This window comes from Melospiza georgiana, chromosome 8, assembly GCF_028018845.1.
Source record: "Melospiza georgiana isolate bMelGeo1 chromosome 8, bMelGeo1.pri, whole genome shotgun sequence".
Taxonomy (NCBI): Eukaryota; Metazoa; Chordata; class Aves; order Passeriformes; family Passerellidae; genus Melospiza; species Melospiza georgiana.
This window is the reverse complement of record NC_080437.1, coordinates 7,635,042-7,659,198: the sequence shown is the minus strand read 5'-3', so window position 1 is coordinate 7,659,198 and position 24,157 is coordinate 7,635,042. Positions and strand designations below refer to the sequence as shown.

Below are 24,157 nucleotides of genomic sequence, written 5' to 3'. Positions count from 1 at the left end.
CGTTGTCAGATGTCTTTTGAGCTAAGGAGCCTGAAAACCTGTGCTGCAAGGCAACCACAGAAGCTGGAAGAGTTTTTAAGAGAAGACTGTTCAGACCAGTCCCTAGAAGGAGATAAAAGACTATGCAAATGAGTGTCATAATTATCTGGTAGACAAGCTTTGGTACTCAGGATTCACAGGTTTTATTTTTAGTTCTGAAAGGAAGCATGCTTTTTATGGTCAATCCCAGTTGGCCTCTTTCTGCTTTCACTGTTCTTACCACTTCAGCAAGAGAAATTACAGAACTTCTCGTTCAGCTGCTCACAGGTTTTCCCATCATGGTTATGAGAAATGGGGATGAACTGATCCTTGCATTGTTTTTCATAGATTTGTGTCCACAGCAGAGGTGGTCACAACCAGAACTAATTTGATAATTAATTTTATACTTAAAACTGTGGTTTTATGTTTAATGAACTATCCTAGGCAGCTCAAGCAATAAATTCAGATACAGTATTATGGATCTATCATCCAGATTTGTTTTCATATAAAGAAAATGCAAGTTCTACAGAAATGGAGTGGCTAGACCATGATCACATTAAGGAAATCTTTCCACCTGCAGACCCTCAATGACTTACTCAGACTCTAGGGCTATTTTTTCCCATCTGTATAGCCAGAAATCTTTTTCTTTTCAAGTAACAACACTTCCTTTTTTAACCTTAAATCGCTCCCTTCCAATCACGCAGAGCTTTGCACTGGAGCTGCGTGTCCCCTGCAGCCTGGTGATGAGTGAAGAAGGCACTGCTGTGACTCACTGTCCCCTGAAATAACCTCCAGACTGTTCTGAGCAGGGCTGAGCTGCAGCACAACGCGCTGCCTGCTGACTCAAACAGATGCAACACGGCCTCATTGCCTCGCCGAGCACGGTGCCTTCCCTGTGCCATTAAATATGATTCATACACAGCACTGTGCCAAAATCAAAAGAACAGATCAACATTAGCAGACAGTAAATTCTAAGCCTGCTCTTCTTTGAATATTACATGCAAATAACCTGGTGTAATTCTGCATATAGCAACCTGCCCTTCAACCTCAGTACGGATGTTACAAATTTATCACCTTTAGTACAAACACACAGTCAGTTTGACCATGGAAACACACAAAAAGAAACATCAGAGATGCATGACAACAAAGTAAGGTAAATATATGCCAGTGTTTTGCATCAACTGGTATTACAGAATAATAATAATTGTTGGTTGGTAATTAGCAGACTGTGGTGAAAGCACTGACATTAAAGTCATTAAAACCATGTCCAAAAAAACACCTTCAGATTTGAGAGAATCTAACATTCATGCCTACCCCTCAGAAAAGGAGCCAGTGCCTTTGGAAGAAAGGAGGACATGTGACAGAAGAGCTTTTGAGCAATGCTGTCAGACAGCATGGCATGAAGCAGTTCCTGTCTTGACAAAAAAGTCACAGAGAGAGACAGACTTGGCTAATAATTCCATCCTTTTCAACCAGACAGGATGTGGTTCTACAATAAAAGAGACACTATTGACTCCATTAACCTACAGTGCTGGAAATAAATCATGAAAAATGCATCAATTTCCACTGCTCATTACCACCCCCAAAATAGCTGCTACAAGCTTACCTATCACTTGCACTATTTTTCAAGAAAATACTGCAATCCAGGGAGAGCAGCATTTCCTAACTCAGTTGTTTTTTTTCTTCAAGAAAGAACAAATCTATGTGTTAAACCAAGTGTTTTCATCTGCTGATATTTTTATATGTGATGAAATAGTCCCTTCCTGTGGTATAATGCAGACTCTCAAACCAGAAGAATTGATCTTGGTGCCTAGATTTAAAAGGTTTCACTAGCAAGAAGTTTAACTTGCAGTTTTCAGTAATGTAAATTGGGGGGGGGGGGGGGGGAGTCTAGTAAAGCAATAAATAATTGGATCAGGAAACAAATTTTGAAATTGTTCCTAATATGGAGATCAGCAAGTAATTGTGTGTACATTTTACATGGCTACAACAATTTTGTCCAGTGATACTTGAAATCTATGGATATTAATTTAGATCTATTCTTTTTTCCCAGTCAGTCATTAAGGATCATGCCACCTGTATGACCAAGACATACAGGACTTTTGCACTCCATGACTTGATAAACAGAAATACCCATTTGTTTACATATCTGTATCCTTCTAGTTTTTTGATCCCTTTCCCCAACTTGGGCTCCATAAATTCAAGATGTATTAAGTCACTGTGTGGTTTTGGCATTTAATCCAGAGCCTTTTCATGCCTCTGTTTTTACAATTAATGAAAACTTGGCAAATTAAGACAGCCTGCATACTGTAATAAATATCAATTCACAATGGTTTTGCCACTAAAAACACATAAACTGCCAATATTTCACATTGTGTCCAAGGATCTGTGAGAGTTGCTTATACTCCTCAAGTAACTTATTCCCCTCCCATCCAAATGATGATCCTTTGTCTCTCAAATTGAGATCAACAAAAGGCTTGAAGACTAAGGGGCGACCTCATCACTCTCTACAACTTCCTGAAGGGTGCCTGTGGTGAGCTGGGGTCGGCCTCTTTCTCCGGGCAACAACAGACAGAACAAGAGGACACAGTCTCAAGCTGCACCCAGGGAGATGCAAGTTAGAATTAAGAAGGAAGTATTTTACAGAAAGAGTGGTCAGATACTGGAATCATCTACCCAGTGAGGTGGTGGAGTCATCATCCCTCGAAGAGTTCAAAAAAAGACTGGATGTGGCACTTGGTGCCATGATCTAGTTGAATTGTTAGAACACGGGTTGGACTCGATGATCTTACAGGTCTCTTCCAACCTTGAATTTCTGTGATTCTGTGATTTTGTTCAGCATCCTAGCAGCATGGTAGGCTTTGCGGCAGCCCTCAAGCTCTCAGAAGTTCCTGGGAATGCTCCTCTCAGAGATGCTATTAATTTCATTCCTGTGACATGTCAGCACAGCATTGGGATTGCACCACCAGCCCCAAATGGATTTTGTGAGGAGTCAGCTCCCATCCTGGCAATACCCAAGAAGAGAACAGCACAGCAGAGCCACCTGTGACTCACAGCAAGTGAGAGGCTGTGCCAGCCTCTGCAGCTGTGTGGGGACAGGAGATGCACAGCAGAGCTGTTCAGCCAGGCACAGCCCACCTCCGTGCACTGAAGGCCCTCCAGCACCCTCTCAGCAGGCAGACAAAGCAGCAAAGGCACATGAGCAGACATGGGAAAAGGCTGCATTTTAGCCATGGTGACTGCACCCTTGTCAGGTGACCAAACACGAGTTGTCTCATGCAAATGTGCCCCTCATCACTCCAGAGAGGCATTTCCTGGAGGCAGCTGCATCCTGTGTGTCCTGCGAACTGCTGAGACTGACCATCTACCAACAATACTGGAACCTGGCATTCAGGATCCAAAAGGGAGCTGTGGGGAGGAACTGCACAAATCAAACATCCTGTCCTCTGGTCCTCTGAGGAAAACAAAGACTACATAAAGGAGATGCTCATTAAAAATCCTGAACTGCACAGAAAATGCAAAGCTCTTGTTCCACTGTCCTTGGACTGACTCACGTGGAAAGCAGAGCTATAAAAGAGCCATGCACCCTGTGCAGGAGACAGCTACCAGCTCCATGAAAACACAGCTGAGGAGGACAAGAAGGATCAAGGATCCAGGACAGTGAAGAAATACCAAATGGCTCCCAGGCATTGTAAAAGGACTAAGAGAAAAGAAACAAGTGGCACATTGACACATGTGTCTGCATTTGTATGTCAACTTCTTTTTCATCCTAGACTATTACAGTTTTGAGTTTCTTTACAAAATTAAGGTTATTGAAGCTGAATTGTTAGCAAACTGCAGAACCAGGTTCCACAAAGGGAGCACTTTTAGAAGGGAAATTTTGAAACTAGTGAGAAATCCTTAAGAAGAAGAGGTCTAAGGACTGTTTTTAAGACAAGGCTCTAGGAGCCAGGACAGGACAAGGTGTCTGTAACTCTGAGCCTTGGACATGACCTCAAGGAGCACGTTCTGTACACTGCCCTGGGAAACCAAACTATGGGCACAGGATTCAAAAGCGTGGTCCAGAGGGCCTTTTATCTGTTATGGCCACAGAAAGAAACTCATCACAAGGCTGTTAAATATGCATTTCCTAAGAAATCTGGTAAGCCTCTTCTAAAACTCCTCCCCTTCAGGAGAGGTTGTGTGGCTGGGAATGAAAAGCTTTTGCTGTGTTACATGGAGAATCATCTCCAGGCTGGCTGAGATTACATCCCTGCAGTTATCTGTCTTGTTAAACAGATCCTTGCACAAGACCTGGCAAAATGAGGAAGAAGACAAAGGACAAACAGGAGAATGGAAGTGATCATGTGTCTAAAGTGAGGAATTTATGGCATCACAGCAAAGGGATCAGTGATTCCTCAAACCTGGATTATATTGTGATGCATTTGTGAAATTACAACATTGCTCTGCCTGTGACCATGACCCCAGTCTCTGTTATGCAGAAGTGGTGGAGGAGGTTTCCTGCTTTCAGTTTTTCTTCCTAGAGCTTTGATGAAAGCTGTACATCACTGATAATCTGGGGCTCTGCACAAACAAACATGTATTTCTTTCAGTACCCACTCCTCTATTCAACCCACCAGCTGGAATCAAGGCAAGAGATTCTCTCCCATTCTTCCCTCCAAAAAATGGCAAAAAAGACAACATGAAAACGTCACTACAAGGAAGCAAAAGGAAACAGCTACTTGACACCATCCTGTTATGTTCTGAAGTCTTCTGTGGCAGCAGTAATTCTCCTTTCAAAGGGAAAATTGAGACAGCAGCTACCCCAGATATTGTATGATTCTATTTATCTCAGCAAGTTGGCTCTATGTGTTCTAGTTAAAGAGCACAATCATTTGAATCACCTTCAGAGAAAAGAACAGGGAGAACAAAGACTCCCCCTTTTGACACCAGTGAGCTCCTGCAACAGTTCTCTGAATTTGGGAGATGATAACCTTATACTCTGGCAGTCACTTACCTGAGAAAGCTTTGCTTTAGTTTATACCTCATTCTGGCTACTTTGGGAACAGAGTAAACCAGCAATGGAGACTGAGTCTTTTGTGTTAACGGGTTTAATATAGACAAAAGCAAAAAGTCAAAACAACCTGAGGAAGGTTAGAGTGCAACAAGGTCAGTGAGGGGCTGGGAACACAAACCCTGTGAGGAACCACTGAGGGAGCTGGGGGTGCTCAGCCTGGAGAAAAGGAGACTCAGGGGTGACCTTGTCACTCTCTGCAGCTCCTGAAAGGTGGCTGTGCTCAGGTGGGGTTGGGCTCTTTCTCCAGGCAGCAACTGACAGAACCAAAGTCTCAAGCTGTGCCAAGGGAAATATAGGTTGGATATTAGGAAAAAGTTTTTTACAGAAAGGGTGATGAAGAACTGGAATGGTCTGGCTGGGCAGTGGTGGAGTCACCATCCCTGGGTATGTTTAACAAAGCCTGGATGTGGCACTGGGTGCCAGGGTTTAGTTGAGATGTTAGGGCACAGATTGATCTTAAAGGTCTCTTCCAACCCAGTCATTCTGTGAGGAAGTGGTAAACAGCACAAGTACAGAGCATTCTTTCCACAGCTCCCCTCACAGCCACGGGTTTTTTTTTTGTTCTTTGACAATGAATTCCAAATTCCCATTTTTCCTCTGCTAGCACTGATCCCAGTGCAAGCCTGTCAGACAGCTCCAGAAGAACCAACACTGCTTGCAAATGTTATCAAACAGCAGCAGAGAACTGAACCAGGCTCCAGTCATAGCTTGGAACCAAAGATGAGCAGTTCAAGTAGACAAATCCATTTCTTTCACACCTATCCTGTTACTGGTGGTATCTCCTTTCAAACAGTGAGATGGAACCTCCTATCTGACAACAAGCAGCACATCCTGGAGGCACAGGAAGAGTGCCTTTTTCAGCTGAGCAGCAATCCCAGCAGACAAATGAAGGAATTATAGAACAACATATAGCCAAATTTTTTGCATGACTGCTAAAGTCATATCAAAATTGGAACTCAGACAATTAGTGGGGAAAAGAAGTCTTTACTCTTTCTGTTCCTTTGAATCATAAGAAATCACAATTGAGCTCATCTCTTCTCACAAAACTACTCAAGAGAATGATTTCTCAATAATAAAAGTATAATTCCAGACTTCATGGTTGAAAGCTAAGCCTAGAACTACGAACAGGCTGCAAATCATGGCTTCAAGAATCTGGAAAAATTAATCAGATCTGTAAACTGCCTTGTTAATCTCAAAGCCAAGCACTACTGAGTCAATAGATATGAGGTAGAACTCTGGCCTTTCTCAACGTACAGTATGAAAGAGAAATTTTGGCTAATGAATTTCATCACTTAGTCTCAGACAGGAACTACATTATTTCCCCACTCCACAACTTCTCCTACTTGCAGACTCATTCCCTCAGAGGGTGACTAATGTGCAGGACAGTTCAATGAGCAGTAAAATGTGAAGAACAAAGAGAGCACAGGTTTTGTCTGCAAGGCAGCAGAGACAGAACTATGGTCTGGTGAACTCATCAAAGTCAGCGGGGATGGGGGAGGGCACTGGGAGATTCAGTGAAGGTGGATCCAAGCTACAGTCTCTGACTTGGGACACTCAAACCCTGCATTAACAAAACCCAAACTGCTCTGTGCACAACAAGTGACTTGAAGAGCATGACAAAACCAATAGCCAAGAGTTACAACAGTTGAAGAAACACAGGACTGAAAACCACTTTACATTAGGATTTTTTTTAACTTACTTTCACTACTCTAATGCAAAGGCTGTTTGAACACACTGCTTGAAAAAGAAACTCTAATGTTACTAAACTTACTTATTACAGTTAATTTGTGGGTAATTCATACACATCTTCTCATGTCTGCCTTGGAAATAGAAAATAAGGCTCAATTTCTGATAAATAAAAAATTAATGTGTTTACATGCATACATGGTTACCAATATTCCTCAGCGTGTCACAATTTTGGATCACAGTTGAAAGCAGAATTTCAAGGGAAAAGCAAGTATCTGCTTTGGCCTAATGACTTATTTTCCATAAGAAATTTGATATAAACAGTTACTGGGGTTTCTTCATTTACTTTTTATAGCCAAAATGTTATTGCTGGCCAACATAACAACAGTATTTGTGATTTATTGTGTTTTATAAATTTTGCAATGACTTCCCTGTTACCTCCCATCTTCATCTCTCATTTATTAAGACAAACAAATCTTTTAGCTCATTTCAAATACAAAGGCAACCAACAAAAATCTGGACTACATTAGTTGAAAAAACTACACTGAAACTGTACCAAGAAAGCAAACTGCAGCTAGAGTTTTCAACTCACAATGGAGATGCTAAGACCCTGGTTAACACCAGTGAAAAAAAAAAGTACATATATGTTAAAGAGAACCAGTTCCCTGACAGAAAACAACTACCTTTCATAGTGCCACTGTGCCAAAACATCCATGGCCAAGTAACAAACCTGTTTTTATACAGTACAATTATATAGATTACACAAACAAACCTGTCTGTGTCTCACTGCAAACAGATATACCAAAATATATGTCACAATACAATTAACATATAAAAGAAATTGGTTAGAATGCTGCAAAAAGAAGGGAAAAAACCACTTGATCTTCCCTACTATCCAAAATTTGATTGAAATAACACTAACAGAAAGATGTGGTACAAACACAGAACAGCTCACAGCTTTCCAGTGCTTTGGGCAGGTGAGATGTCCTACACACTATCCCCAAAAGCAGGCAAATACAGGAGCAGTCAAATGACATCCAATAGCACCAACTCTCCCTACCTGGATGTGTGGGATAGTTGCCCTTCCTGCTTTCATTTGTACATTTTATGTGCATTTGTAGCATTTAAGGATATGACACTGGTCATTTTGTCACTGTGAGAGGAAGCTTAGGTTAGATATTCAGAGGAGGGTTTAAAAGGCACAATAAGAAGTGCACTGGTTATTGTAATGAATCATCTAGCATACAATCCTAGTGTGCCAATAATGTCATTTGTATTGAAAGAACTCCAAGTACATCTGTCATTAAAAGATTGTGCAATTGCAGCAGCCAAAGATGTTGAAAACAGCATTCTACAGCAGTGGCAGTAATTTCACAGCTGTGTGCAAAAATGTGATTAATTACAGTTCACTGGGTATTTTGATAGTAACACAGCAAAATAGCCTGGCATAGAAAAACCATAGGATCAATTAAGAATGCCATCAAGCCCTCCTGAAGCATAACCCTCTAGTAGTATGTGTACACAGCCCTTACATAGGTTAACTTCCAAGCTATAAGTTTCATATATATAAAGGACAGAAAATCAAAACTATTGATAAGAGACCGTAGGAAAACTGTATAAATTCTTCCCTAACAAAAGCTCATCTGAGATTATCCAAGTTTAAAAGAAGCACAAATTGCTGCATATTCAGGCACACATCAGAGCTGCATTTCTGCCTGACCACATTTTGGGGCTGGAAGAAAAACAGCAGAGTCACAGCAAGTTCTCAGTATATTGAATGTATTAATCAGGCTTATAAAAACCATCCATGATCTCTCCACCTGCAGATCCAGGCATACACATTTCTGAGCTGCAAGTGCACCAGAGTGCTGACAGCCCAGATCCTGCTGCTGCCTGCAGACACCTTCACCAGCAAAGCTGGTGGCACTTGCTGCAGGTTCATTCAATTCTGCCTGTCTAGGTGACAGCCTGACATCAACTTGACAAGAAGTTCAACACAGCTTCTGATGCCATTTCAAACCCTAAACTGCTTCTTCCCACAGGACATCTAATAAACAGTAGAAACACATCAATAAATAAATGCACACAGTGATTCTATAGTAGTTTTAGGTTATTTTCGAGATGACAGAGTTCTAAAATCTGACTTAATGTAATTCCTCCACAGTGGTCCATAACTGTCCATAACTGAGTGCTGCTCCTGAATAAACTGGACCAGGAATCTTAGAAGCACAGAAATGCCTATCACTCTACTTGCCAATAAACAATCAATTCATTACCACCTCTCAAACTACCTTGTGAATGTGTCCCACCCAGGAAGTTAAACAAAATCGATTAGGTCTGTCCTAAGTGATGGAACAGAAGGAGAAAGTTCAAAAGGAGAGGATGGGGAGTGGTGATGCCCATCGTTCAGGATTTAAAGGATTAGCATCTTGCCTCAAACTTCAGTAAAGCATCTGATTCCAGCAACATCATACAGGCAGTTTACAGAGGTGTTGGTGCTTCTTCATGTACAATTCACAAGTCTCCTGAAAGGAAATGTCTTATGGTGCATCTTCAAACTCTGCTTTCTGTAAGGTATGAAGATATACCCTGTCATTTCTGTAGCTCTTGATGTAATCATGATGTGGAAAAAGAGTTGCTTTTCAATTTAGAACCAATAAAAAGGTTTAATGAATAATTTGGACTGAAGTACTACAAGTACTAAAAGTACTGAGATTTAGAATAGTGAAAATGCTACTACAAGCAAGAGCATATGTGGACAAATAGAAATTCTTGAACCAAAACCAACAGGCTTTAACTTGGTAACTGAGCCTTACAGAGCACTGAACCATAGGACCACAGAATATGCTGACTTGGAAGGGACCTACAAAGATCATCCTATTCCAGCAAATACACCCAAATAAATAGGAACATAGTTCCCTAAAAAGCTGATTTCCCTCAAATGCAACACAAAGAGATTTTGGATGTATTTTTATTAATACAAAGTTTTATTATTATACTTCCAAAATAACTAAATATATCAGCCAGTGATAAGTTCTATTCAGCTCATTTCAGGATGCAGCTAAATGTTTCAGTGATTCCAACAACATCTATCCACTCACAATCAGCCCAACTAATCACTAGTTTATTCCTATTGTGATGGTACTACTACAGTTTGCAGCAATTCAGTATATGCATTTAAAATCTCAGTAAAACCCTTCAAATTAAATATGTAAGAACTTCTCAGAGTCATCTGAAACTAGAGCCAAGGACAGAAATATAATTTTGCATCATTTATTAAAAGAAATGAGGTACTTACCCCATGTCCTAGACTCAAAATTGATGGGAAATTTCAAATTAAAATAGTCAGGATTTTTTCAGAATGATGCATTATATGTAAGAATAATTAATTTTTTTCTTATACAGATCTATTCAAAAATTGGCTAACTAATAGACCAAGACTTTTCCATAGTCAAAATGAAATACAATAGCAGCTAATAAGACAAAAAAGCTGAATACAATACTTTTTTTTTTACCCATGACTGGTGGACCCTCTGAGAGTTGGTAGACAAAAAATAAACACTATATCATTAATTGAGTTAATAATTCACCTATCTGTAAATAAGAAGTCAGGTTTACTCAAGGTTAGATGAGGTCTGCTGTATTTCTCTAGTAAAGCATTAATTACTGCAAAAGGATATTACTTGTAAACAAAGATCAATCCCCAATCAATAGGAGTCTATGTTGATTGCTTACAAAATCAGCTTAATAAACACTCTTCTGAAATGGTTTTGGTTTCGCAAGACTTCATACAGTCCTGAATTTATAGTTCTTACCATTGATTCACCTTCTGGTATTAAACACACTGTATGTAACAATTCTTTAAACATGCAATGCACATTAAATAAGATACAACAACTCAAAAAATTAAAAATAACTATTGCTGAAGTAACCTCAGGCTTTGCTGCAAGGAAGTGCAGATAAGTTAGGGGGGAAAACCAATCCCAAAACAAAGTTTCACATGAATCTATCACACAGCAGATGCCAGAAAACCAGAAGTGTTCTAAACCCACAGAGAACATGAAGTGGTTTGCTGACACCTGATGCATTTCAAAAAATTAAATGGTTTCAGTGTTGTTCTATCATTTGTTTAGGACAGCCTAACAGGAGAGGCTTTGCAAAGAGAAACATAAGCAGCTTCAGTGTAGGTTTCTGTTTTTCTTTCAAGAAGTCATTGGATGTATCTTTGCCATTTCTAGCCCTTGACTCAACTTCCTGATTTGGCCAGCAGCTGGAAGGATGTTAATCCAAGGGTACAAGAAAGGAAGTGGTAAAACAATATGCTCCCAGCCCTGGCCCCTGCATGTGCACAGCAAATGGATTTTGAACCCACAGCATATAAATAAAACCTGTGAGGACAGGACAGGAAAATGGCTCAGCAGAAGAAACCAACCTGTGCCTCCAGCAGACTTCTCCTCTATCCTTCTCTCCCATCAATTCTCCCTCACAATTCCAGGTATCTGTGATTCAGCAGTAACTACATCTTAGTTGTCATCACGAGTGGTGTGACCTGCAGCCAACCAACACTTCCATTCCTCCTGCCCAGCTGGGCCAAATGCTGAGCCAGCAAATCCAAAAAAGGCTTCAGAAACACTGATTAGAATATAAACCAACATAAATGGTCAACATGAAGTGCAGAAAGTAACATGTTCCCATACAAAAATGCACCTGTAAAGAACTGGCAAATACTTCAGGAGGCTGCTCTTGTGACAGTGAAGGCAGGAATAGAGGACATAGGGTATTTACTACTTCAGGGTTTGTTTTTAAAAAAAATGCACACGATGGTCACTTTGCTACAAAATGAAGTTAGCAGAAAGTTTAGGATGCTAAAAATACAAAATACAGATTCCACTCAGCTATTCTCCTCATGCAAGTTAAATACCTCAAGCTGCCAGTCTGTTCCTGAACTTTTTTATGTTCAGTTTTCTCCTTAGCAGTTAAGATAAATTTAAAAAGCAAACATAGTAAAACATCAAATTGTTGCTAGAACAACTTCAGCAGTGTTTGAGGTTGCTATGGAAATGTGACTTTTCCTGTGCTCAAGACTGCCACGTATGAAAGATTGCTCATGATAAATATATCATGGACAGCCCATTTATAATGCTTTAGCACCTATGAATTTTTCTCCAAATACTTGATTTAGCATATTTTAGTGGAACTGAAGACCTGCAACATCTGCCAGCAAAAGAAATTTCTGTTAATGGCAGGTAACTATCAACATCCCATTTCAAAATCTTTTTCAAATGCAGAGCCCTGAGAAAGACAAAATGAAACAAAAAATATAATAAATCAGCAGTGATCAATACAATTCAAGTACAGACAATGCCTAAGAGAAATAAACAATAGCACTTCATTCTCACATATATGTCTGCTTAGTTCACAAGTGCTTAGTGTACACTAAAAGAATCATTTCTGTAATGGAGGGGACAGAGATTCTGGATCTAACTGAGACTGAGGTGGGTTTAAGCCACAGTGCCAAAAAGGGAAGGTGGTAGCATGGTGAGAGACCTAAGCAACAACAGTTCCCTTGTTTGCATGTCAATAACTGAAATTCAGAGGGCGTTGAAGGATATTATGCTTTCTAAAGAACACCAAAAAAGCCTTGTTCATTTGAAAAATACAGAACTTTTACTCCCAACTAGGAAAACACAGTGTCTGGTCCTGACTGCAACATTTTTGCTTTATTGAGACATGAATTTCACCTGAAGCTCCAATGTCTCAGCTGTATGAGAATGGGAGGAACAGGAATGCACCAGGCCCTGTGTATCAACACAGTCCTGTAACCTACTGAGGTGCCTTTTACAGAAAAAATCCTTCCTATTTTGGGTGGGTTTTGCACACTGCTATATCTGAGTTGGATTTTGAGACTTCATACTACACATCATGGTATTCACTGATAAGCACAGAAGAGACTGCTGGAATTCTGGGAAAGAAGAACACAAGGCTCATAAAATTCTAATTATGCTTTCCATAACTTATCTTACTCAAGTAAGCATGATGTGAGCAGTGCTTTAGTATTGCACAGCTGACAAGTTATGAATGCACAGAAACAGCAGTGGAGATTTGAAGAGTGGGTGGCTTTCAAAATTAGCTGCTAAATGGATTTGACAGGTGTAAAGCCCAGCTGCTCCTCCTGCCATCACCAGAGAAACACTGAGCACTATGTGGGGATGGAGGGCTTTGGCACAGCTCTCCTTCATCTGGACAGCCACTCTTGGGATGGAGGACAAGTACCAGGCTGACTTCTCTCTCTCACTGTACAGACTCTCAACAGGTATAGTTCAGAAGATAGGCTTTTCAAAATGTTTTTAATATATAGAGACAAATATTCTATTTGTGTGTATATCTCTATACATACCTCTACAAATACACACACATACATAATTATACATTTTATAGATATTATAGATTTATAATATAATTCATATTTATATAAACAGCAACAAGACAGAATGATAAGTCTGATGGAGATACAGAGCCATCTTCCAAAGTTCAAGCTCTGGAAGCTGAATTTCCACAATACTGTACTGAAATAACCACCTGCATCCACCAGCCTATATCCTGCTCACTGTGACGTCTCCAAAATAGAGATGATCTTTCTAATTCACTGAAAAAGTGCAGATGATCTAGACAGCTACAAAGTAATTTGTTTTCTTCAGCACAAGTGAAAATTTTGTTCTCATAAATGCTGTTAAAAAAAAAACCAAACCAAAATCAAATACTTAAGACTTTCAAGTGAATTCCAGAGAACCCAGGATACCTTGTGGCTCTTCTACATAAATACAGTTCAGATTCACTGACACTGACTGCAGTCTAGCTGATTGGGCTAGCAGCAGGAGTATAACCATGTCCCAAACCAGCCCAGGTTTCAGTTATAAATATCAATATGCAAGCAGTCACCCTGCACTGAGCTCCCTGCAGCTGTGGCTTCAAATGCTCTGCTTCAAGTGCTGAGCTTGAATATGGAACCTCAAGATGTTTTATATCTGTCTTTTACAGAAAGACATGTAAATCATCAGCAGCATTTCACTGCTGTCTGACTTTGGAGCAGGTGCAAGACACAGAGGCACACTCAACTGGGACCATTGCTGACTTACAGCTGGAGGATGCTAAACACCATGTAAGGCTTTTTACCTGGCACAACCCTTGGAGAACAGCAAGTGCTTTACTAGCAGGAAAAAACCCGGGGTTCAAAGACATCTAGGATGTTTAGTGACATACTAAAGCAGATTTCTCTAAATGAGCTGCCAAAATGGCAGCTCCCAGACCAATATGATCTATGTGATTTGTGGTTACTGCTGAAGTCTTGAAAATACTCCATTTTGTTTGGCATTCTGTAACTTCTATAAATGAAATAACATTAAGAACTATTCTTAGCACAGCACTTAACTACCAAAAGATATTTCATTTATTTTATATACATAAGCATGCTTTTTCAAAACTAAATCCTTTCACACAAAAAAATCATCCCCATTGCTTACAAGTGCAAGTTTAACAACAAAGTAAAAGGAAGGCTGCCATTTGCCAACATCTTGAGAGAAAAAACTTTGGAACAACCAATGCAGTAGTGGAAAGTGCATAGAAAGTACCAGAGCCATGTAGAAAACAGCACAGCAGTGAGGCTTTCCAGCCCATCACTCATTTCCAGAGCGGGAAGCCACAGGGCAACGCCCATATTTCATAACAAATCATCTGGGGAGGCAGATTCCCGTTTATTGCTCTGCATTTGGGGCATGTCCTGCGAAGGTAAGGGCCTCTCCCTGGAAGGCTGCATGGAGAGCAGACTCCCAGTAAGCAGCAGTTCAAAAGGAGCAGGTGCCAAAGTACACAGGCAGGATGTGGTACTGCCTGAGACATTTATGTTCTGTGGGAATATTACAGTAATGTACTATCCAACAAAGTAATCTTTGAACCATCTCCAAGTGCTGTTTCTGCATGTTACTGTCTTTCACAATGCAGCAAAAATCGGGTCATTTATGCTCTGCTGAGTCAGTTGCTTAAATTTTCTCTTCCCCAAGCTCTGAAGTTTTCCAAGAAGCTGACAGCTTCCAAGCATTTTCACCTCTATTGCACATATCTTATCTTTACCCCATATTACCAAGGGATACAAGCACTAGAATTTTGATGCAGGGAAACGAGTACCAGAAAAAAACACTATTAGTTTTTGATTGTTTTCCCTGGAAGCTACAGCACTTCCTCCCCTCACATTTGAAATATCCTCAAAGTTTTTACTTATTTTTAGGACTCAGAAGACCAAGTTTTCTCTCTGCCTTACTTTCCATAGACACAGTAATCCTCTGTGAATTAATTTCTTTTTACTGCTGGAGTATTTTGAGTGTCCACTGAGGATTTAATCATAGTATCTGGCAGGGTATACCTCTATATTTCACTGTGCAGAGAGAACAGGCTGCAATGAAGTACTGAATATAAAGGAGGAACATCAGCATTATCTATAGAAGCTCCTGCTTTTGACAGGGATCAATCTGAGCCATGGGATCAACATATAAAAGACAAATTTACTCAGAAATGCTAAAATTAGATCATCAAAAAGACAAAAACAAATCCTTGAGAGAGTGAAAAAGTGGTAGTGTGTCACAGTATAAACAGAGATGAACAAGGAACCCGTTCCTTTTCCATTACTGTGCCAAAGAAAGAATTTTATTTGTCTCAAGAACATCTGGAAGCCCCGTAGAAGCTTGTTGTACAGACTGTACACTTTCTTCTTTAATCCTGACACAAATGCCAATAAACTGGCACTTCAAAAATATTTGCTTCATAATCCAGCAGAATCAAGCCAGCTGAAGCAGAATGCAGTCAAGCCAAGGGGTTCTGCAATTGACAGCTGGGACAGAGGGGCACAGAGGGAGGAGGGAAAAAAGCTACATAAGGTCAGAGGACAAGTCTTCTCTTCCATGTATCTAGGAATGCTTCACCTCACAAACTTTACCACCAAGTGCCCTCATGTGCAGTCAGCACATGAACATATTGGGCTCATTCACATCCAACCAGAACAAACACATCCACTGCCACCAAAACAAATTTCATCTCCTCCTGCTGAAGACAACCTCCTCATTAGCATGACAGTCAGACTGAAGGCCCACAGTCCCACATGTGCCACTGGCACTGCCCATTGTAAATCAGCTCCAGATTCTCACAATGGAAAAGGGTTCATCACTGCCAGTGAAGTTTCTCTCTTTGTCCCTGTTTTTACTGTAAGTCTGGCTAAAGCTCTGTGTTCTTGCAGAGCCCTGCACAGAGTCCCAGCAAAGACTGTTCTCAAGCCACTGGTTTAGCAATTATTTCACTTGATCAGGGAGAGACAGACTAACAGGCATGCTCATTTTTTTACTGGAGGAGGGGGGAGGTTGAGTTGTTCTTCCAGCCTCCCTACCTTAGGAGAGATATGCATATTCAGGATCTCCCCATGAAAATGTATTTTAGCTTTTATCTACATAAAACACAGAATTGCAGGAGTATACCAGCATGAAACTGGGAGTGAAAGTTACTGCAGACCTTTGTATATTAGTTGAGGCCAAAGGGCAAATCTCTTGGTCTGACAAGGCAAGTACTGTAAAGCTAATGAAGCATAGTCCTCATATTCAGAGCAACAAGCTATATGGTTTCTTCTGATTTATTACATATGGACTCATATTGAATTCACAAGCAGCACTTAGTTTACAGGTATAAAAAAAGGCAACACATGCTTCACAAAACAAGGCATACCCAGAGGAACACATGAAACACTCTGACTCATCATCATCCCAGGCACCCAGCTCTGCCTTGCCAGCTAAATGTACCATTCCCCAGTCCTGTTTTTCATCACAGTATACTGAGCCAAACTGTTTCCTCCTTCGACATCTACCCTGCACAAGACCACCAGTTTCTTCCAAAATAAGATACTTTTCCTTTTCTGTTCTATAACATCCTCTTCCTTTCTTGTTGCAGAAGTTTCTCATGTGTGTTCTCATTCAATGCATTCACTTTTCTCTATATTCAATTCCAATCCTTTTCTTTCCAACCTCTCACGTTCTCCTAGATCCTTCACCCGAAAGTACAGATTTGCCATAACCTATCAACCTTAAACTCATTTAATCATAACTGCATTTTCCATTATTCTTCTTCCCTTATTTTCCTTCCAAGATGATGGAACAGGCTTCTTAAAATGTCTGTCTGAAATGTCTTTCTTTCATTCCTTTCTGTAGACCTTCAATAATAAATTTTTGGTTCAGCACATCATTCATGTTTCCAAAACCCTCTTCCCAAACACAATTATTAAGAAAAAGACACTCAGCCCACACCTTCCTGTACTTAAAACATGTACAGTTGATGCTGTGAAAAAAATGTGAATTGCTATCTATGATTCCACCATAGTGCCCTCTGCTAGTAAGTCTGTGACCTTAAAACTTTTCCTGCACATTATTCTATTATTCTCTAAAATGTCTCTAGCTGCTTCTCTCCTTTGTCATCTCATTTTCTCCCTCTACGCTTTATTTCTAGATATTTTAATGTGCAATTAGAGAGGCAGTAATTAAATTCAAGCTGACAGCTCACAGAAGCATTCTGTTCAGTTCCACATTAAAACCTTGGCTCCAATTTGTCACCCTGCCCACACAAGTACTTCCCTCTCCCCTCTTGGCTGCTGAGGGGATACCCCCATACTCCTGAGACTTCAGACTGAATTGTATCAAATGCATGATTTTATCAGTAATCTCTAACATCACAGTACCTAGACTATTTCTACATAGAAAAATTAATTTACCCTCCCTAAAATACAACTATTCTTTGTCTACCTACAGGTCAGATAATTTTATTCAGCATGTTAATTGCTGCGAAGTTATTTCTGAGAAATTCAAAGCCCTGTTCTGCCTCATTTTTGAAGTGCTGGTGATTCCCCTAACCCATCACTTGGAGCCTATCACTCCTGTTTTTTCTGGTTTTGTGACATGCACCCCCCCCCTTATTTATCAACCCAAACTGATGCCTTCAATTTCAACACTTTATCTTTGGCTACTTTTTTAAAATCACTTAATCACTTAACGTGAGAAGGCACACCACTCATTTCCACTTACCTACAACTTTTTGCAGAATCCATACTTTCACTTTTTCCTATGCTAACACTTTGGCCAAGAAGTTTTCTCCTGCATTGCCATCAGTAAAGCATCTCTATTACTTTAAGGTATAAAACAAGCACTGTTTACCAAACTTACTTTTTCCCATTATCCAGGCTACACATACCCTGACATTGCTTATCACTACTGCCATTTCTTTAGGCTGCAAGGTGATTTCTAATTATACCAGCTAGGCAGCCAAGTCCTCCAGTGCTCCCAGGAAGAAAAAGCATTTTATTAGAGTGTGCACAACCTGAGGCACTGCTGTTCCTCCCTCCTTCCCAGCCCTGCACAGTGGCAGAGGTATCCACTCTAAGCCATCACATGAAGTCATTACAATGAAGATTGTTACTGGCAACAGGGCTCCAGGATCATTTACAGACAAGTCTGCACCTGAGGCAGGAATTTCACTTAAAAAAATACAATCTCATGATGAGAGAAACTGAATTCAGATGATAGCCTATCCCTCTCCTGTTACAGAGTTTCTAAACAAGGAGAAAGAGAGAGTGCTTCCCATCTCCCCCTTTCTCAGCCTGACCATAGAGCCTAAAATCTCAAAGCATCATTACACAAGGTCAATAGATGCTGTGCTTTCAGGAATAGCTACACCTCAGGCACTCAGGCATTTGAAAATAGCAACATTTGTAAACAACTTGCATTCTAGAAATTTCATCTATAAAGTGGAGATTACATCATATCACACAACTGAGTGATGAAAGCAATCAGTAACTGAAGTACTCAGACACCAGACTGGTAACTACCCAAAAAAAAGCCCCACAGCAACTGCAGACCTTGTCTTCTGACCAGGCTTGAATACCATACAGTAAATACAAGCTACATTAATCAAAGAAGACAAGGTGATAAAGAACCATGAACAAGCAGAAATAAAGAAATGAACAAGCAGTTTTCATTCACTCCACTGAAGCCAAAGATCCTAGAGAAATACTACATAAAATTTTCTAAAATATTGCTTTGCTGCATTTACATTAGCTTCCAAAACAAAACTGTATCAAAACCATTTATTTTGGTATGATTTTTTTTTCAATATTGCTCACATGCATGGGAATGCTTGAGACTTTTCCTTTAAAGGCTACATCAAGACTCAGCTTTTTCCAAGTATGTGTATTACCACGTCCGCACTTGGGATTTCACATAAAAATGCAAATATTCCTATTGCTGTTTGAAAAATCTTTTTTTTTAACCACCCTTTTCATGCTTTCTTATTTTTAGTGAGTCTTGTTTGGAAAATAAACCAAAAACAAAAAACCACAACTAAAACACACCACAAACCTTCACAGAGCTCATCCACTCCAATCCACTGCAATGTTTTGATAGTCTGGTGACAAAAGCCAAAAGTTGCATGGCAGTTTGAGCACCCTCACTGCTCCCCAAGCCATGGTGTGCTCAGAGTTGCTGTTGATACACAGCAAAACCTTGGGAGGTCTCTGTGGAGAGAATCTGCTCTAACTACAGCTAATATCCTGTATCTGCACTTTCCCTCAAATATGTTTTTTCTGGAATGAATGACTAGAGGGTTTGACTCAGGAAACAATTGCTAGAACATCTGTACCCAGGCCAAGTATAAATGAGAGAATTTCTGAGGATTTCTCATCCTTAACATCTGAAAACTGTGACCTGAAGCTATTTGAGCCTCACTTCAGCCTATACTATTTCAATTTTTAACTGTAAAAGCAGGAGGCAAATCTTTTGAAAATCTTCCTTCTCATGCCTATCAGCTGCCTCAAGAATGTCAACATTTTAAAAAATTACAGAATTTGTAAGATAGAGATGGAAGAAAAAAAGTTTTTGCCTTTTGCTGGACCAGCACAAGTTGGATAAAAGTGTCTGCTAGGAGAAAGATTCAACCAAAACTTTCACACATTAGCAAATACACACTTTTAATTTGGGGACAGGATCAGCAGCCAGACTAGAATGCTTTATAGAAATACACCCCCTCTAAACCCAACAAGGATCTCTATCCTAGAGGGTGAGATTAAAAGCATGTAAAATAGCAGAGTACTTAGACACTAAGATAAGTTTTGAACAGAATTTAAAAGACCCATCTCAATCAAGGAGTGATGAGTGGCTTCAAAGAGCAAATAACATGGCTCCCTAAAACTAAAAATTCTTGCTCAAGGATGGACTAACTTGCCTGTACAAGCAAATATATGACTCAGCCTGTACATCCAGAAAGTTTCCTTGCTTTACTCAAACACACAAGCTGAGTAGGAGTATTAACTGAAGAGGAGTAAGACAACCCAAAATCATCCATGACTTTTTTGACCAGACTGCTTCATGACCATCAGCATGACTGTTCCCACCCCAGCTTCAGAAAAACTATCCCACAATAGCATTCCAAGAAATCCATCAGGTGCTCAGAGACAATAATATGAACAGTATATTGAAAGGAAACAGATACAGCAAAAGCCAGAGGGGAAAAAAGTCATCATCTAAATTCATTATGACTGTAAACATTTTTTTTTAAAGAGTGAGTTACACATATTAAGCTTACTCTCAAATATATCTAAGACTTCCCTTCATCATTTTCACAAATTTGTTGGAGCCCCTTTCAGCCACAAGTCTGTGAGGAATCTTCCCCAGCTGTGTACAAAGCAAAACCATCCAACACAGTAGGTTCCCAAAATCTCACATCTATTTGGCTCTTCTGAAGACTTTGCTAGCACTACTAGATTCTTTGGAGAAAAAAGGCACACGTGTTTATTGCTTTTTAGATTATCTCATCAGATATATCTAAAGGCATGTCACAAATGCACACAGCCTCCTAGCAGTTATCTCAACAGCTTTAAATGCTTGGGCACCAATCCAGAAAGATCACCTCATAAACCAGGCAAACAATTACCACTTACTTGATTAATCTTTTCTCATCCTTCTGAACTCTGACCTGAATTTCAGATACCTCCTTCGTGGAAACTGAGGGTATCACAAGCTTAAGGGTTTATTTTTCACCTTAATTTCAATTCTCCCCAGAGCAGTAACGTGTTACTGGCAAGTTGATATTTGTAAGATGCTTTGACTATGCAAAGTGACATTAATCCTGTTATGTCAGTCAGAGACCACTTTTGCAGTGCTTTAGGTTGATTCAAAAAGGAAGATGAGTGACTATTACCACATCACTCCAACACCAACAGGCTTTACTAGTTTTTTTCTTATCCTTTTCTTACCCTTCTCCCCCTCCATGCTCACCACTTCCCATCACCACTGGAGTAACCTAGACAGTTTCTTAAGGACAGAATTAAAGAGAATTAAATGCTTTAGTAAATGCAATTAAAGTATCTTACCAATGCAGGCCATTGAATTAGTTTGATTTTTGATCCCTGAGTCTGGCTTGGGTCCTTTCTTTTTGCCCAGACCAGCTGGTACTCCACCAAGAAGGCTGCAAAATCTTCATAAACTTTAACCCATTCTCGCTTTTCCCATTCAAGGTCATCAAATTCCACATACACCTGGGGAAATTGAAGAAAGGAAAGGACATACATTATTGCACATACACAGCATGTGTTCATCTACATGCACTTTTTAATGTATACATTAAAAAATTTAATGCAAGATCTTCTTTATTACCCATTTTAATGCTATGGTTTTGAAATTATATATTCAGTTCCTACACCACAGAAGACAGTTTTCTTGGCAGTGCATTTGTGGTTAAGAGAGGAGAGTTACTAAAACATCTCCACTAACATTGGGTGTCTTATCTCATAAACAACAAGCATTACACTAAGTATTTAATAATGGCATTCAAGTAATACATACAGCTATCTACATAATCACTAAGTTTTATGAATACTTCTCATTTTCAGTTCAAATATATGTCATGTAATACAAACCAACTAACCAGTGATATAGTTTTAAGGGAAAAAGAAGTCAATTGGAAGAGCACCAGAAAGGACATCCTGAGCCTGCAGACCTGGCTACTACAGGGAAGTCCAGCACACAGCAGCTCACAGAAGCAGTTTCCTCCTGCAATTTGGCTCAAAAACCAAACCAAACAAGAAACAATACCACCACGTTTTGCTTCCAGCTAGGTTAATGTGGAACCAGTTTGTAACTATTTGATCTTGTGCTATCCCAGTATAGAACAGCTGTACTTTCTCCCCTCAGCTGCATTCACTAAACCACTAAGTTAAATACACCACACCTTTTGTCTCCTCTTGTGCAGAGCAGAGGGATCTCAGAGCTATCCAAAAGCTATCTGCATATCTCTGCTAAACCCATTACATTTCAAAATTAAAGAATTCATTTTAAAGTTAAAAATAACTCAAAGTAGTAAGTTGTTCTCTTTTCTCAATGAGAAATACCCTAAGAGAAAAGCAGCTGGTAAAATACAAAAAATGCCACTGCTTGTTACACTAAATGGAGAAGGGAAGATGCTTTCCTACACCTCTGAACTTCAGCCTCAGCCACACCCAAGGCAATTTCCGAAACTGGAGTTTCTTCCTGTATCTGCTTCTGAGAACTAAAAATCGCTGTCACAGAAATATTCTTCTCTTTTAGATCTGGTTAATTTTAGGCCTACAACATACTTTCTTGTCTAGACTTTCTGTCTCACACTATCAAACGTGTACTACAGAGTGTTCCTTCTCATCTTCTCCTTCTGCCTTCTGAGTGCACAACTTCAATTTTCACCAAGCCACTTCTCACTCCTCTACCCAAGTTCATCATCCCAGTTTTCCCCACAGATACTTTTGACCCATATTACTCCCACTTCATTCCCACACACTTTCCTCTTCCCTTTCTTCTTTAAAGCATCAGATCAAGAAGATCCTCTCACCTCTACTGTTCATTACTACAGCAATTGCCTCTTCTTCTAACAAAGCAAGTAGAAAACAGCAGCAAAAACTGTTACCACTAAAAAAAACTCCACTTTTTAATAATTTCATTTCTAGAGACTAATTCTAAAATCTGTAATAAAGTTGCAGAATATTCATTTCTTAATCAAAAGAGTTAAGAGGAACAGTAAACAGAGTAAAACTGTAAAACACTGGCAGGAAAACACATCATATCCCAAATCATTTTGGCAGCATTAATTATCTTGTATTTGCAGCTATTTTGAAGCCTTCTGGAGAACCATTTATTTGTAAAATTTGTCATTTGATCAATTCTAAAGACAATCTTCAGTGACCGTACAGTTAAAAATCACTCTCTAAAATGCACCTCCCTCCTGCCAATTTCACTCAATTATTTCAGACTGGTCAAATAACTTTGGTTTAGTATCTGGAAAGACACTTCACCTGGGTAGTCTGTAGCAAAGTGTGAAGAGGTTAAGCAGCAGACCTCCCACAGCAGCACATTAAAAAAAAAATAGGAGGCAAGGAGAATCAAATGAATAAATATTTTTGAAAAACACAGATAAGTCTAAAGCAGAGTTAGCAGTTTAGAAACAGCCACACTAAAACATACTGTATCTTCTGGCCACTGGCCAGAGCTTGTGGATAGCTGTGATACAATCTAGTGTTTGTGTGCAAGTTTTGCACCCCAAATAAACCAAAATTCAGCACAGCGACAGTGGGAGTTACTGCTGAGCTATCTGCAGAGTCTCCTGGCACCATATAATTAGATCTTCAAAGGAGCAGTTCCAAGAAAAGTGGAGAATGGAGCATGGCACAGAGCCAGTCTGCCATGGCTCAGGGCACCATATTCCGCCTCTAGTTCCACACACAATCCTTGGGAATCACTTCTGCCAGCTTCCACCACTTGCAGGTTTCCATGCCAAGCCTATTAACTATCTGCTGGCTTTTTAAAGTTGATTTTTGAAAAGCAGAAGCAATAGAGACAAAATGAAGCACCCAGTCATTGCCCATTCTCTGTTTGGCTGGGAAATTAATTTTTCTAAGGCAACAGTAAAGGCTCTGAAGAATAGAGGCTTCCCCTTTCTGTGCACACTGACCTCCCACACAGAGACAAGCACTATCTCAAACAGCACAGCTTATGAAAGGGAGTAAAAAGGGAAAAAGATGAGGAAAGGAAGCAATCCAGCAACCTACGCCAACAAAATAAAATAGAGAGTCAAAGTTAGACCCTCTAAGGAGTGCAAAGCCTAAAAATATTTCATCTTTTTTGCTCCACTGACAGAACACTATACAGCAAGAAACTCTATGACATTTGCCTCCCTAAGAATGAATGTTGATTTTGAGATTTTTCAGCCAAATTTTGCTTCATTGCCTTGTCAGCTATTTGTGGATAGATATTATATGTTTGTGTTCCCAGAGCAGCTGAAGCCTTCTCACCACGT

At 39.8% G+C, this 24,157-nt stretch overlaps 1 protein-coding gene across 2 annotated transcripts in view; it reads right to left on the bottom strand.

Annotated features, from left to right (window-relative positions):
* JMJD1C (jumonji domain containing 1C) overlaps positions 1-24,157 on the bottom strand; it is a 158,683-nt gene that overhangs the window by 86,155 nt on the left and 48,371 nt on the right. For both annotated transcript variants that reach the window (XM_058028794.1, XM_058028795.1), the window contains exon 2: positions 21,207-21,371. In XM_058028794.1, coding sequence (XP_057884777.1) covers positions 21,207-21,371 — 165 coding nt within the window. The remainder of the gene's footprint in view (positions 1-21,206; positions 21,372-24,157) is intronic.